The 16907-nt window shown below is 39.0% G+C and overlaps 1 protein-coding gene across 4 annotated transcripts in view; it reads right to left on the minus strand.

The window, feature by feature from the left end:
* Nucleotides 1-2817: 2817 nt before the first annotated feature.
* HSPA4L (heat shock protein family A (Hsp70) member 4 like) overlaps nucleotides 2818-16907 on the minus strand; it is a 53652-nt gene continuing 39562 nt past the window's right edge. For 2 of the 4 annotated variants that reach the window (XM_072624581.1, XM_072624580.1), the window contains exons 16-20: nucleotides 15248-15373; nucleotides 14420-14527; nucleotides 12347-12466; nucleotides 10550-10711; nucleotides 8105-8821 (exon numbers count right to left, since the gene is read on the minus strand). In XM_072624581.1, the coding sequence (XP_072480682.1) occupies nucleotides 8627-8821; nucleotides 10550-10711; nucleotides 12347-12466; nucleotides 14420-14527; nucleotides 15248-15373 (711 nt within the window). In that variant the 3' untranslated portion in view covers nucleotides 8105-8626. Of the gene's footprint in view, nucleotides 2956-8104; nucleotides 8822-10549; nucleotides 10712-12346; nucleotides 12467-14419; nucleotides 14528-15247; nucleotides 15374-16907 lie in introns of those variants that run through there. The other 2 variants (XM_072624579.1, XM_072624577.1) reach the window with 2 other exon arrangements.

Below are 16907 nucleotides of genomic sequence, written 5' to 3' on the forward strand. Positions count from 1 at the left end.
TACCTGTCCAATAATTTAAAGGGCAGATGAGTTCATTTTATGGTTGAACTCTTATATTTTAAAAGATTCTTATTGCAGGTAGAAGATTTAGGTAAAAACAGAAACAGCAAAGAAGATAAACTGAAATTTTCTGAAATTTCAAAAATGGAGAACAAATTTTAAGTAATTGTACTAATTTATACTGTCAGAAGTATCTGGCAGCTTCTAGATTTGAACCAGAAAAGCAGAATTCTCTTTTTAAACTATCCCAAGAATAAAACTTATTGTCAAAGAAAAGATATCTAGGTATCAGATAACTACATGAGAAATCTGGGATTCAAAAAGTGCTGTTTGAATGAAAATCAAGCATGGATTACTATCAGGAATTTAATGATTGCATGTATTTGTACGGTTCATGTTAAAGTTTTCTTGTTTATATTGGTGACATGTAAATCTCCCTTTCAAAACTAGTCTATTGTGAGCCATCTGTACCTGACAATGTAAAAATGCAATTTTGTGAACTGGAAAAATAAAAAAAGCTTCAGTGTGTTGTTTGAACCTAGCCCTGTGTGGCTGGGAAACTGAACTATTGCTAAGTGCCTTTAGCCATGTTAACTATGTTGTATTGTTTCATGTCAACTATCAAATCATGTTTTCTGGGAGACCCTATCAGGTTTTCTGTATAGACTCTTGGATCCGTCTGTCACCTCCATTGCCCCTGCTCCTTCCAAGTTTGAAAGGGCCTGAAGAAGATGACATCAGACAGAGACAGCTTTCCCAAGACCTACATGAAGATTTAGTTTTTCATATCTTTGTTGGTCTACAGGCAAAGCCTTTGGCTTGCCTTTGACCAAAAGGAGGGAATGATAATATTTAATATAAATTTTAGACTTTAATAAGGGCCAAACTTTGAATTAAGAAGAGTCTGGACCTAATAGTCTCCTTTGTTTAGAGGATGCTACACCTTGGGTTGTGAATAAACAATTCAAAGGCCTGTTTAGGACAGGATGTCTGCCATCTGGGTGATGGGACTTTTCCTTACCTTGAATCACAAAGGCATGCTACGGAAGGAAGATGCCCATAGCCTGGGATCACAAAACCCAATCACAATGTGTTTACAGTGTGAGAACTCCTTCCTCATGGCAAAATGTACTTAAGACAGTCAGTTTCTGTACTAAGTCAGCCAGTTCTGATCCTGGCTCCATAGCTCTGTAACCGGTTTCTTTATGGGGAATTGATTAATTAATTAAATCATAAAATGTGTGCATTTAGCCTGTTGCCTTTTCTCTAACCAAGTTTTCAGGTCAACACTGTCTACCATTTTCAGAAGGCAGGAGGGAATGGAGGGAGAAAAACTTGGAACTCAGAAATCTTGTAAAAATGACGTTAACACATTTTCCTAATATGTAACTGGGGAAAAAATAAAATAGTATTTAAAGAAAAAAGTTAAAAAGAAAAAAGACAGCACATTGTTCTAAAGGTCTCCCAAGAGGTGCTGGGTGCTGCTGGACAAGCAGACCCCTTGGGCCTCACTTTGTCTGCCAGGGCCAGCTCTGAGGCCACAGCTCTAAAGGTATGGCTGCATCAAGGAGAAAAGTTCAAGTTTCTTGAGTTGGGGATTCCACATCCAAAGGAACCCCAAGAGGCAAAAAGGGAATGACCACAGGGTCGTGGGAAACGGATGCGCAGGGAGAGTTCACAATTTCCAAGGCAAAGAAAAGATGACTTAAGCCGAGGAGTGACCAACTCCTCTTCTGCCTTCCAACCCACATCCCCTCAGCACTGACCACCTCTGGACTCTAAGTGACCCTGTGCTTCACAAGGAGCAGGCGAGACCAGAAAGCCGCACCCATCCTTGGCACGAACAGACCCCGGATGCCACACCCAAGTCTGTTCATCACACAAGTTACTGTTTTTAAAAAATGGGATGTATGTAGGTGTAAAAAGCACTCCGAAATCATACTTGGTTGTCGTCTCCTCGCTAACTCAAACAACAGTTTATTGTAAGCACAGCAGTTTGTTAACAAGATGGTAGTACCAACGTGGAGAAAGTTTTCTGATATTATAAATAGCAGCAAGGTTGAGATACAACACTGAGAGCACCTCTGCACGTCCTTGAGTCCCCTCTACCCCAATCCCAAAGAAGATGTTTCCAACATAGAAAGGAAAACACCTAAAAACACTTAGAGATTTCCAGATTCATTGGCCTGTGACAATTGACCCTGAAGTACAGCCATAACCCTACAGTTTACACACAAAACAAGAACAAGGAGAATTCGCAAAGGCTTCATGAACACCCTTAAGAACAGACAGGAAAGGAGCCTGGGCAGGGAGAGTCCGACATTGACCACCCACATCAACGTGTAATAGTTTGAAGCTTCAGGGTTCATTTCTGCGTTCATCCTTTTAGTTTTTACAAGCACTGCAGTCACTTTTATTTTGCCAGCATGTTTATTGACAAAGTGTTAAATAAATAGCCTCACACGGAATGGGGTGCATTTCCAAACAAACCCGGTACCTGGATGCTGTCAGAAACAACGGACTGGGTGTGTACCTTCCATAGTAAGGTTAATTGCAGGAAAATGACATCACGTAGACAAAGTTAATGGTACATGCTGATTATTCTCCATTACAATGAATTACACAAGTACCTAAGAGTGTGCACATCCTCACTTGTGTGAGGTACAGACAGTAACGAACATCTTGAAAAAGTTTCCTCAGGAACAGTTTTCCATGGGAAGGCTCTTAGCGCAGGCTCTCCACAGATAGCACCTGATCATAAAACCATTCTCACTCAAGGGCTTTCAAGTGACACGTCTTCTTGCTTCTTACAAAATTCAGGTGATGCATATCAAAATGCTTTCCATGTTTGCCCTCTTAGATTGTTGGATGACTCACATTCCAAAAAGAACCAAGAGCAACATTGATGTCTTCCTTTTCCACAGGGGAAAAAAAAATACGTGAGTAGACATTAAGCTGCCAAAAAGGATAGGACAATGGTAATTGTAGTTAACAATGTAAACAAAGCCTTCCCCCCAAATGAGTAACTTGTGATGCTTATTAAAAAAAAACACATTTTTCTCTTGTGGTTGGTCATAAGGAAAAATTCTGAACGTTAGTTATTTGGAAAGATGTTTTCCGAGTTCATTTATATCCATCTCTATTTCTAATAAATTTCTGCCTTCTAATTCTAGGTTGTAAAACAGCTCTTGAATTTAATAAAGGAAAAAATTTTAACGAGTCCTTTTAGAAGCAAAAACTAGTTTAAAAAATGCAGTTTCTTAGGGACTTGGGAAACAATCAAGATTTACAATACTTATGCAGAAAAAATGCAGAGTAATTTAAGTGACTACTTCAGTTTTGATGTCTACATTTTTTTTACATTTCTACTTTTTTGAGTCAAAAACAAACAAAACCCCAAACCTGGGATATTGGTTCTTTCATATAATAGATACAGAAAATTTATTCCTCTCGTATCATAGCAACTTTTAAAGCACTTAAAGATCAGACTGTGAAAGAAAAATCCCTGTACATATATTACTTATCTTAGTACATTTTAGGAATATTACACACTGGGACACAAAGATTATATTTATAAAGGAGAATATGAGCAAAAAAGCAAAAGTAGAAACCTGAGGAAAGGATGAATGGAAAAGGAGTTAGAAAGAAAAATGTGATACTAAGGCTAAGTATATTATTCATGAGAGTAACTGGATATTAGCACATTACCAAGTGTCTGAAAAAAAAGGAAATTGGAGAGAATAAAAGTAAAAAACGCAAAAAATATGGATAGACTTTTTCAAAAGTGCAAGCAAAATTCTTTAAAAATGAAAATCCTAGAGTCTGGAAGGACTAAAGCTATTTCTTGTGAAAGAATAAATATAATGGAATCAACAGATGGTATTTCCATTTCTGAAGAGCACAGCTGCATTTGAGAATCCACAGACTTTCCACAGGTTAGGTATAACAAGATCTGTTTTTAGAACAAGTGACTTGTAAAAGAATAGAAAAAGGTATTGTACAAATGCTCTTATTTTTTCCTGGACTGGCTAGCTGATTAGTTGGTATAATAGTGAAGTTGAAATAACCAAAGTACATGAGACCTCGACGGTTTGCTGACAACTTCACCTTTTTAGTCCTTGGCTTTTAATAGAAATTTCTTTCAAAATCTGGGGAGCCAGTGTAAAGCCTGATGTCTACAAATGGCTATTTCTGGACCACATGTACAAATTGATAGTAAAACATTTTTTCTTCCAACCACACATCATCAAGTTGTCTGCTGCAGCTTTTCCACAATCATATCTTCAGATGGGCCCATAATTTGAAGCCAACAATAAGTCATTTGAAAAAGAATTATATTTGGTTATTATAAAACCAAAGTTTCAAAGGTAGGAAGTTTATTCCCATTCTAAGTACATAAAGAAAAACTTTATCTGAAGTTACTTTAAGGAAAAAGTTGTAGTGAAATAGCTAAGGCAGCTGTCTTGGACTTGTTGATGGGGAGGGTGGGAGTATTTCTGTTTATTTTATTGAGCTACTTTTTTTGTGAAAAAGTTTTCTTGGAAATTAGTATTATGGTTATTATTCTGTAGATCAGATTAGAAATAAGTATTGCAGAATGAATCCTCAACCCAGTTGTTGGCCAGAAAATAATTTAATTTTTGAAATTTACCATTTGGTTTATAAGCAATTTTCTAAACTTATAATCATTGAAAGAACTGTAATGTAATCAGGAAAGGCATTAGAACCAAAATTGTTTTAAAGGTTTTAAAAATCACTTAAAAAAGTGATCACTGATTTAAATTGCGTCCATTACCTTATCAATGCTAAGAAACAAAAACATTCTGGAAAGTCCAATGATTAAAAAGTATAAGGGCTTGAAAAGCCTAACACCTATGCATCTATCTAGTGAAATTCCACAGAACCAAATTTCATTAACATTGAATTTTAAAACTACAAATAACTTCAAACATAAAGTATTAGCATATTGTTTCTGCCAAAAAATGAGAAAAGCTTACACCTTTTCCTATTAATTCCATAAAGTGTTCAAAATCTATTCTACCACAATATAACATAATGGCTTTTAATATTTGTAGACAGAATTGTAACTGAATATACCCTGACTATAACTATATGAATAGATGTTGTATATAAATAACTCCTACAAAGAAAAACAAGAAAAACAAATGAAGCCAAAGGTTGAAGAACCTCAAACAGACATAGAAGGGGACATAAAACAAATTCATTTTTGTTTACTGTCTATTAATATTCAATTGGTTCTACTTTATAAAACATCATGGGTTTTATGTAAGGATTTATTCCTTACATGCAAGGAAGTATGTATAGACATGTTAAGTTTATCGTAAAAAATATACAACTATTTGTCTACTACCAATACTAAGAATAAGATAAGCTCAGAACAAACTGTAACAGGATAATAGGATATAGGCCTTTAAAATAATTTAAACTGATTGGGAAAAGCATACTTACAAATAGGATGGCCACATCTAAAAAGAGCTAAACAGAAATAATAGAGGTTTCTATATCTTACTGTCTTTAAATAGGCTACCGTGAGTGCTTTAATGCCTTACAGTACTGATAACTGAGTCCCTAGGGTTTTCTAATAAAGAACATTTTCCTCCTCTAGAGGTTTGATCCCTCACAAGTTAAACATTGTCTTCCCTCACGGGGTGTTCCCTTAATCATCTCTATTAAAATTAACCTAAAATGCCATCACATCTGTATTCCTTTATGGAACGTTAGCAAAACTCAGGATCCTCTCTCAAAGGTGACACACATGGAGAGTTTTATCACAGAATACTGCTTTGTGGAGAAAACAGCATAATGCAGCGCACTGCCCTTACAGTTTTCCTTTAAACAAACCAAAGGAAAAATCATCATCCTGCCCTTCCTTAGAGAAATGTCACATCTCTGAAATTCTACAACTGGCTGCTGCTTGGGCTGCCCCTTTCTCCATGCTGCCTGTTGGGGGGTTCCCAAGAAGCTCTATCGTACAGATTTCTTCTGCTCTTTTCCCTCTCCATTTTGGCTCCATGCTCTTCTCACTCTCAACTCTCTAATAATCACTAGGGGGAAATGGCTAGCAGTTGGGATTTTTTAAAAGCCAAAATAACCTAAATAATAGTTTTCTCATTAATTCTAGTTTTTAAATTTCCTGAAAATTTTGCTATGCATCTTTTTTTTGTACTAAACAATTTATATCTTTTAAATAGTAGATTCATCTTTATTTTAACAGTATTCTCTAGCAGAGAGTACAGAAATAAAAAAGCACATTGGATTATTTGTCTTAAACTACATATGGACTTATTTCATTACGTGTTACACATATCACTATACTATGGCTAATTTAAATAAGAAATCCAAAAGTGCCAATAAAGTTATAGGAAAAGGACCCATATAATATACTTTTGGGTTAAAAGCAAAAGTACTAATAACTGGTGGTGTAGTGCTCCATCATCCTTCAGAAAGCTAGGAGAAACAATCTTATTTATAACTTAATACAACCTTAAGTAACAACAGTAACCTCTCTCTGTCTAATTTTCTACTCAGAGATCCCGAATTATTCCGTATAAGGGTTATAGAATAGGATGGTAACGCTATCTATATGTATGTGTGTGCATGCATGTATACACACATTATTAGCGTGCCTTTCATACATGTATAAGGATATTAACACATACACATGACACAGATGTTTGCTGTGTTTGTGTGCACATATTCACACACACGTATTTAACATATGGACACACAACACACTGCCAGCCCAAGAGTAGCTCTCTGGTCCCCAGGTTTAGCCCCATGTTCTGTTCTGGCCTGGCAGTTTTGATGACCTTTTGTAGACTAAGCTCTCCATGCTCCAGTGGTCAACGTCCTTAAGGTACTACCATATACAATTCTTAAGTTCCAACCAAAACAAACAAATGGAGAGTACGCGTGACCCTCTGTTCCAAAAACGGTTCTGTAGAAGTTATACTTAAATCACGCTAAGAGGATTAAAACAAGAGATGGTTTGAAAGATGGAAGATATTCTGAGATGTCAACACCTCAGTCTGTGTGGACTTCTTAATAGTAAAAGAAAGTCTGAGTAAAAAATCTCGACATAAAATACTGTGGTTACTACACACATTTCTTTTAGCCCAGACTTCAACTGTCGCAATAACATATCCCTATTCTAGAGAACTAATTTTGAGAAACACTGAATATCTCAAAAGACACTGTGCTCAGAACTTTTGATTTGCATAGGTATAGGAAAAAAAATCAAATTTTAAACATAGGCATATCTACCTAAGACTAGCTCCTATCACCCTAATGTAAGTATCTACAGTTACCTCAAACAGCTGAAATTTTTTTCTTTGCTTTTCCTATGGTATTAAAATCATTTCAACATATGTTCACACCGAATTTGGCAGCTTAGGCTTTAGAGTAGTACTGGGCCACTAGGGGTAAGTCAGGGGGTTAAAAGCACAGATATGTTCATGGAAATACTGTACTGATAACTAAGAGCACCCCCTTCACAATTTAAATTAGAAGTCTCAAATCAGAAGGCCCAGTTTTAAATGGATCACATAATGGCAGAAATGATAAAGAAAGCTTAAGTCTTGCCAGTTTGTATTATGTGACAGGCTACACTACACACAAGTCACAAGACTTTTCAAAGACTGTAGCGGAGGGGCTCCCTTGTGCTCCAAAGTGTGACAATATGAACCGTACGTTAATGAGGACTGGGTGACGGGTGGAGTCAAGTGTTATTGTACTGCTTCTCCCTCACTTGGAAACAGAAGCTCGCTAGACATTTTAAAAAACCTAAAGAAAGTTGCCAAGACCAGCGCAGCAAGGCTGACTAAAGCTAGCAATGCTTTTTTCTTATTCTGTTATTAAGCGAACATTTTAGCAGCGGCAGCAGCTTATCTTCAGCCAAAGCAGGTCATCACTAGCAAAGGAAAGGTGGAATGGTAAGCATGAAATCAAAGCTGGGTTTTTGGTAAAGGAAACCTACTGCTGGTGTCACCACAACTCAAAATTGCGTTTTCTTTTTGAATCATGTTTTTGTTCACCTGTGTGACAATGACAAGAAAACCTTGAATACATCAATGAGATGGACTAGTTTTGTCAGCTAACCTCTTATTTGTTTTAATATTTAAATTATAACAATACAATAACTAGAAAAAGGTCAGTGCTTCAATGGCTTTAAACCACTTCAATTCCAATTTTTTTTCAAAAATAACGATGCAATTAAATCTACACTTCTGCATCAGTAGTGCAATAACGACGTCCTTTCCTGAATAAAGGAGCTGAGGTTTATCCACAAGAGAAGCTTTTAAATAAGGTAGATTGTTGCCATCTTTCTATCGATTCTGCAAGTCTGATACAAGATACATCGGGAGAGCTTAAACTGACTTATACAATCTATTCAGCTAAAGCTTCACCTAAGCAGCATTCATCATTGGAAATGAACATCAGAGGTGCACTCAATATAAAACACTTTTCAAAACTACTGCAAAGAACAAATGACAAAAATGGCTAAGAACAACGGAACATCTGCTGGGTGTCCCAGATGCAAAGACGCACGGGCCCTGCGGTTACTTGCACTGCCTCTGTCTGAACGCGGGACGCAGACCCTGGTGCCTTAGTCCACTTCCATCTCTCCAGTAGAAGGCTTAGTATGCGGGGAGCCTTCCTTGGCTGCGTCAGGCTTACTTTCCGTCCCACTCTGTCCATTCATTGGTCCGTTATGTTCACCGTTTGTTTTCGTTTGGTCTTCAGATGCCTCCACTTTGGGTTTGGCCTTGTGAATGATGGGGTTACAAAAATTATCCAGCTCCTAATGGCATTAAAGAGAAATGACTGTACTTAATATCGAATATATTGCTAAAATGACCACATTACGTTTGATGATCTTCTGCATATACTGTCTGCTTTTTTAAATCTCTCCTCTCACTAATTATGCACCACATGAGATGGTATATGTATACCAAGGTTTTACTGTTGTATTTTCATTATGCTTCTTGTCAATCCAGTGCCTTAAATTATTAAAGGTTGCAATAACATAGTTTATAAGTTCTCAGGCATGGAATAATTTTTGTTATATTTTTTTTATTCTGAACACAAACACCAAATGAAGCGGGAGCTTTCATATACACAGTAGCATACAGAAAATAAGTGGACACAGAACGGAGGCTCTCCATTGTGTACAGCTTCATCTTTAAGTATGTAATAATCTCTACATGTCCTTTTCCTCCTCGTTTGACCCTTTTAGGGGTTTCTTTCCTGTTCGTTGGTAAAAAAAAAAAAATAAAAAGCTTCCACAATCATCTCATCTTCTCTTTATCTGTGACCTGAGCTGATCCTTACCCCTGTACCTTTAAACTCTGCCCCCCATACCTGAAGGAAAAATCAGGAGGTAGAACTATACAATTAAAAGAGCCAGAGGACCTGGCTTCAACACTCACTGGAATGCTCAAACACTGGTTCTCAGTGAGCAGCCACAGTCACTTCTGGGTCTCACTGTTTCTCCATATTCTTTCACACCTCAATCTCCAAATTTCTTAGCTGTTCCTCAGGCACACACTGTTCACGAGGAACATTTTTCTCTTAATCTACCCATAAAAATTAGCCAACTTTTACAATTCCCTCTTATGACACTTCTCCTGGGGCAGTCTTTTTCTGGGTCACCATTAAAACTTTACAAGCCAAGAAGGGCATGGAATTGTCTGATCTTAAAAAATGAATTTTTTACTTCTCTGTATTCTTCCACAAATATGTCCTCTACTTAGAGAACTAACTCATCTGGCAAATTAAGATTTTTACTTCTGGGATCTGAAGGGTTTGATTAAAAATGAGAAAATTCCAATGGGAGAGAAAATAAGGGAGCTTTCTCAAGAGACCAATATGGACACAAGGGGAGTCAATGACCAAATGAGCTTTTAAAAAGACACATACAATCAGCGACAGGTAATGAAGGGCAAATTAAAAAGCGTGGCACAGTCCTATAAGAACAGTACTTGGAATGCCAAAGCTGAAGAGTGCCAGCTGAGGCTAGCAAGGAACGTAAAGGAGGACAAAAAGACTTTGCTGGGTTCTTAAAACTGCACTGAGGAAAAACAGCTGGATCTTAGAGGGCAAAAGACTGCCACTGTGGGTGGATGAGGGGCAGAACCTTGATTCTGCTTCTTTGCCAAGGAGAGAGAGCACAGCCAAAATGCTGACCAGGCTGCTAGTGTTCTAGACCACAGGAAGAAGACAAGCAATGGGAAAGGAGTGCCGTGAGAGGCAGGCATCCTGGTGGGATGCTAGCAGGGCTGGAAACCCTCTGACCCAACATCTCCAACAGGTACTGCCCCTGCCTCTGTAGATACCTATGGATTCTTTCTTACAAGGCCAAGGACTGACCCCCCGCCCCCAGTATATATACATGCCAAACCACTGTCTACACCAACATAATTCCTCTGCTTCAAGCAAGTGAGAGAAGCTCAGGGACCGTAGTCTGAGGGGACTGTAGCTTGGGGACAGTAGTTTGAGACACCGCCCACTCTGCTAACATCTTACTTACCTTGGACTTTGCAACTATTTCTGCTACTTTCACCACAGGGTCTTGAGTGAGGCTTAATTTGTTCTGTGCATTCATCTTACTGTTCAACCAATTCATGGCTTCATTGATAAACTTTTCCACCTTTTCCATGTCAGCAGCATCTAAGTGATCATATTTTTCATCCTAATTAAGAAAAAAAGTCCATTTAAAGCATGAGGCAATCCTCAATAACAAATGTATTCTGATCATCCCAACATGCCTTATGAGAGGACACAAAAGTGACAATCTAGGTGAGGGTGCGTACATTAAACAACACAACCAAATACCTATATACTGTTTGCAAAATAAAATACAAATGAGCATAAGCTAGCAGTTCAGCGTCTGGAAGTCGTAAAGAAATAAGTGAACAGGATGGACTGGGGTGAATTAGGAAAGGCTTCCTGAGGAGGGCACAAACTGTTCTAGGTTTCTAAAAGGCTGGAAAATGGTGGAATGTATTCTCTACAAGGGAAATGGCACATGAAAGAAGGCATGAAGATGAAAGGGAGTAAGCAACACAGAAGAGCAGCTTTCCCTGGAATGGAGCAGACTTCTCTGTGGGAGGGGGTGAGTAAAGGCAGATTAGTCAGGAGATCTCAGAGGGCAGGGAGAGGACTTCAGAGGTGATGGAAGCCATGAGAAAGAAGACTGTGGTTATCCTGTGAAGGAGATGCCGGAGTGGTAAATGTGGCCACAAGTCTCTTGAGGATGCCAAGGCGGCAGCCAAAGTCCTCACTAGGGACATGCCTCTAAGAACAGAATGGGGCAAGACTGTACAAACACTGTGGGAAAAACAGCAGTAAGACCAAGCATGGGGTGGGAAAGAGGTTAAGGGAAGTTCTTAAAAAGCATTCTAAACAACTGAGAAAGTGAGAATGTCATCAGTTGGAAAAGTATGCTTAACAGGGAAACTGGGTGGCCCGGTCAGGAAGACCTTAGCCAAAGGCCAAGATAGCCCTTTCTTTACTTCCCAATGAGGAAGATGCTGTGTCTGCATTAACAAACCATGGAAGGGGTCTCCTACTTTCCCCCATGCACAGATCTCTAACCTTGTCTTCACTCCTGTCTGGTTTCATAAGATCTCACCTTGTTCTACACTGGCCAACTCAGTCCTGATGCACCAGCCCCATTGCTGTGAGTCTCCCAGAATAACCTGTTCCCATGATCACTAGATAAACTGGGGAGAACTGCTTACTTGGATGACACAATGTGGTAAGCTGAGTTTTCAACTTGTTAACAACATACGGGGTTACAGAAACAGATGAGAGATGAAGTTTAATGAACATACATAAGAATCATTAGAATAATGATCTGAAACCATGTGAATTAACGTATAAAAACCTGGGTTGAGCCTTGGTGGGATACCGATGGCTAGTGAGCCAAAGTATCACAAAGAAGCTGCCAAGGACATAAAGATGATCTGAGAAACCAGGTAATCAAGACAGTACAGAATAACAGAGAGCAGTAATGACAGTGTCCTTAGAAAGCAAAATTGGTCTTCACATTTTTTTCTTAAAAGACTCCAGTTAGTCATCAGTAAGTTAAGAGAGAGAAATGTCACTGGTTTGCTAGGACCTATCAGTTCTTCATCTAATACTCCAGTACAAGAAGCCGAGTAGAAAGTTTAGATTCTTCCACGTAAGGAAATGGGATTTTCTCCAGCAATTCTGTAATAATTTAGAGCTAATTCACATTAGCCTTGAAAATTAATAGGCAGGCCCACAAACTGAAGGGTGATGTTCCCCCTGCCCTTGCCCCTTTCCTTCCCAAACAGAGTACCTTATTCTTAAATGCTTCCACCGCTTTCATAAGTAGTTGGATCTTCTTTCCCAAGTCATTTAAAGCCTTTGGTCTCTCTTCATGTTCTATGTACCTAATTTGAATAGGCTGGCCAAATTTCTGTCAGTTAAAGAGAAAGAAAAAAATGAAGCACATTTGAGGCTTTAAAAATCACAACGGCGTGGCGTGATTACACAGAGGGCGAATTCCCTTCAAAGATAACAACAAAGCCTCTTGATACATGAGAATGACTTCTTCTGGTCTTGGTGTTCCATCAACATTCCCCAGGCCAAAGACCAAGACATCCCTTTCTTTAGTTCCCTATGAGGAAAATGCTTAGCAACTTCTGTTTCTAAGAAATCACCCCATGAATCAAACCAGAAGCCGGGGTCCAGAAAATTAACTGCTTAGAATCTCCATCAACGGAACACACCACGTGCTTTGGAACAGAAGGCTCGATAGAAGCAAAATATGTTGTATGCAAACTGCTTTTAAACAAACCAGAACAAAAATCCAAACCTAGAGACCTTAAAGTGAATATATCCCACTGCATTCAGGAGATAACTAGACCTTGCAACTTACTGGTTATTCAACACACTGTACTAGAAAAAACTTCAATTAAAGCTCTGGCTCTATCCCTGGCTAAGAAATAAGCAAACAGTACAAGATAAAAGTTAAAAAAAAACCCCTTTAAACATTCATTTCAGAGTTTTATGCCCCCATAGAAGGTCCAAGAAGCAATACTAAGTTTTAGTTCTGTAACCTAGAATTCTTATTCAAACTTTTAAAAGAAAAAGAATGCAAACTTGGAAGTTTAAACAAAACAAAAGGAAGGTCCTATAAGATGGCAAACCTGCTCTACATGATTTGTCATGCCAGAGGCAGAACAATGAAATCCTGCAGTCTTTCTAATGTGCTTTGCAGAACCCTAACGACAAAGATCCCACAGAAATATAGGGTGTGTACTTAAAAAAAAAAAAAAAGGCAGCCAGTCCTATTATGACCCCAAAAGAAAGAAACAGTAAAATACTACTGATTTACAAAAAGATCCTGAGACACACATTCTCCCGGCTTCCAGTCTTTCCCTTTGGGCACATAAGCTGCCCCAAATTTGCCTACAGGACAGATCTGGCCCACATCCTTTTCCAACTGGACTGTCTAACATTTAATGACCTTCACCCGCCAAGTGCTTCCCAGGCAGCACCTCACTGCCACTAGATGCTGGAGCAGACAGGATGCTGGGCACTGTCAGAAGAACTGAGGTCAAAGCCAACCTCAGATACATGCTAGTTGTGTGACCCTGGCTGTGTCACTTATTTGCCTTGATTCCCTTTATCTGTAAAGATGGAAATAATAATAGAACCTATGTCTCGGAGTTATTTTGAAGATGAGAGAATAATTGTAAAGCACTTAACATAGTGCTGCCACACTGTAAGCATTATATAAATGTTATTATTGTTATTAGTTTTATACCATATGTAAGCCCCTTTAAAAGAGACTTGTTTTTGTGTTCCTAGCACTTATCACAGCACATTTCAGACCAAAAGTACTTAATATTTACCGAATTAAATTTTCTCTGTAGAAAACAAGGCAACCTGTATTAGTCTTAAAAAGAAAAATCAACCTATAACCTGTCTTTTGCTACTTTTCGATATGACTAAAGAACTCACCCCTACCCCCCCACCCCATTCCCCTCCTATCCATCACCACACTGTTCAGGCTACGTCCGTGGAGTAGTACATAAAATGCACAATCTATTGCTGCTTACACATCCTAAGTACACTTCCTTTGTGCACACTTGCCTCAGAGAGCACAGGAGGCAGGGGCAAAGTGCTGGGCTGTCCTTATACTGATGCAAACTGCACACACATAAAACTTTTTCTTTAAAATTAGATCTATCATTTTAATTGAGTAGGACCCCTGATGAAGGACTTCTTCCTCCGCCAATGCATATTCTGAGCCTTGAGAAGGGAGATGACTTGCCCAGGAACATTTGGCCAAGATGGGCCCCCCCCCACCATCCACTTCACCATGCTGTCTTTATACATTGCAATCACTCATTCATGGCCTAACCTTTAATTCATGAAGTTTATCCACATAAATTTGTTTTGGTTGATCTTCTCCCTCTTCATAAAGCCAATTTTCAGTATCTTCCAACATTGAAGACAGTTTACTTGAATCCTAGAACCAAATTGAAGATATAATGAAAATGCTTCCTTAGAAATTCCTTGGCAATCTCACTTCCACCCATAAATCAAAAATAGAAGGCAAGTTGTAAGGTCTATGTCATTTTTAAGATTTTAAAAATGGTGCTTTGGCATATCCCCACCATTAAGAAAAAATGTGTTGACAGCCATGGGGGTCGGCTGCAATGGGGTAATTTCGATTTGTGTCATAGCTGGGGATAGATCCCACCTGCAGAAAGGTTTTAGGGGAGGAGGACTCAACGTACCTTCTCCAATACAGTTTAGCAGACTTTCTCTCACAGGAGAAGGTTGCTATTCCCACTCTCCCAGCCTGGACCCCATGACCAAAGCTTCCATCTTGGGGTTTCTCCTCCTCATCAAGCTGGCTCTATAGAGTCCGACTGAGCTAGTGGCTAGCTGGCCTCCCTGAGGCTCTGTGTGAAGACCCTTAGCTTAGTCTGTCATCCAGTGTTCTCTCTGGGGAAGCTCCTCCTCTCATGGCCACAGCTGGGAGTTCGTCGTTCATACCTCACAAGCAGCCTGCCCACCCCTCACCCTGCCACCAACCCTCCAATAATTTGGATTTGGCATCTTAACTAAATAGGACGGTAATCAAAGTTTCTTAGATAAGTGCTTGGTTTACAAATATATACTTTTTAGAAACTTAAAAAAGTTACAAAAAGAAAAAAGGAACTTAAAAATGCGGAGCTCTTACTTCTGCAGTCACGAATTTCTCATAGACATTGCCCAGCTTGTCTCTGAATTCATACACGTACTCTTCCACGGCATTCTTGGCGTCATTTCTCTCTTTCTCCAATTTGTCCTGCATGATCATCTTTCCCTAGACAAAAAAAGTTACCAACAAAAGCTTTACTTCAGTACTCATTTAACAAAATACAAATATTCTTTAGAAACAAAATGGAAAACTTGTCCAGACTAGTCTCCTTTCCCTCCGATAAACAAAGAAAAGGCCCAGGCAAACAATATTTTCAGAAATGATTCCTTTATAAATTATTATTCACTCAATGATAAGTAACATAATGAAAACAAAGTGCTGATAAATTATTTGTCAAAATCCAATGAAAGAAATGTTATACGATGTAGTTAAGGAAAACTCAAGAGGGTAAGGGGTTCCATATTTCAACTAATTTATTCTCCAGGAGCAGCTAGGTGGTGCAGTGGATAGAGCACCCGTGCAGGAGTCAGGAGGACCTGAGTTCAAATCTCACCTCAGACACTTGACACTCACTAGCTGTGTGACCTTGGACAAGTCACTTAACCCCAACTGCCTCATCCTGGGCCATCTCCAGTCATCGTGATGAATATCTGGTCACTGCATACAGATAGCTCAGGAGGAGAAGTGAGGCTGGTGACCTGCACAGCCCTCCCTCACTCAAAACAAAGTCAAGTGCAAGTCATGTCATCATGTCTCTGATGGCATGGTCCTCTTCGGCAACGAAGGACAAACACACACAATTTATTCTCCTCCCCCAATTTATTAATTTGTTTTCAGTTTTCAACATTGAATTCCATAAGTTTTAAATTTTCTCCCCCTCCCTCCTCAAGAGGGCCTGCAATCTTACATGGGCTCTACACGTACATTTCTATTAAATACATTTACACACCAGTCATGTTGCATATTAAAATTATAATGAATGGGAGAAACCATGAGAAAATACGGTACCTACATTGGCTTAACGTACTAACGTTCCTATCGAATCGAACCAGTCTGCATTAGTGTTTATAGCAGACAACACATTCCACAGTCCAACCTAGGACAGCCCACTTGTCGTGTGACCTTACAACTCCTCTGGCTCTATGCCCAGGAGAGGTGGAGGGGAGGGCTGTAGGCAGAGGGCAAGAACGGTGGCTCCAAAGCGGCCAGAAGTTATGGAGGACCAGGGCCTTCATCCCAACACGAACACACAACCAGACCAGGAACCAGTTCTACATCTATCTCATTTCTTCCTCTACCCCAGGTCCCATAGGCTGCTAGTTTCTTCACTCACCATCTGTTCCTGTTAACTAGGGGTGATTTCCTTCCCTGGCTTGATGTTGTTCTACATCAGGAATTATGTCTTCCCCCATTAGATTATAAGCTCCTGGAGGGCAGGGGCTGTCTGTCTTTTTTTATTTGCATCTCAGCACTTACTTAGCACAGTATCTGTTACATACTAGGCACTTAATTAATGTTGGCTAACTCTGAAACTTCTTGAAAATAAGACAGAATATTTATTGTTCATATAATCTTATACGGAGTATATGTTATTAGCTAAATTTTCCTAAAAAGTGGAAATTTAAGTACTCTGCTCAACATTTACCAGTTAAGCTATGTTAAACATTTTTACATTTGGGGCAGTAACCTTAAGTAAACC

This window comes from Notamacropus eugenii, chromosome 7 (assembly GCF_028372415.1).
Source record: "Notamacropus eugenii isolate mMacEug1 chromosome 7, mMacEug1.pri_v2, whole genome shotgun sequence".
Lineage (NCBI taxonomy): Eukaryota > Metazoa > Chordata > Mammalia > Diprotodontia > Macropodidae > Notamacropus > Notamacropus eugenii.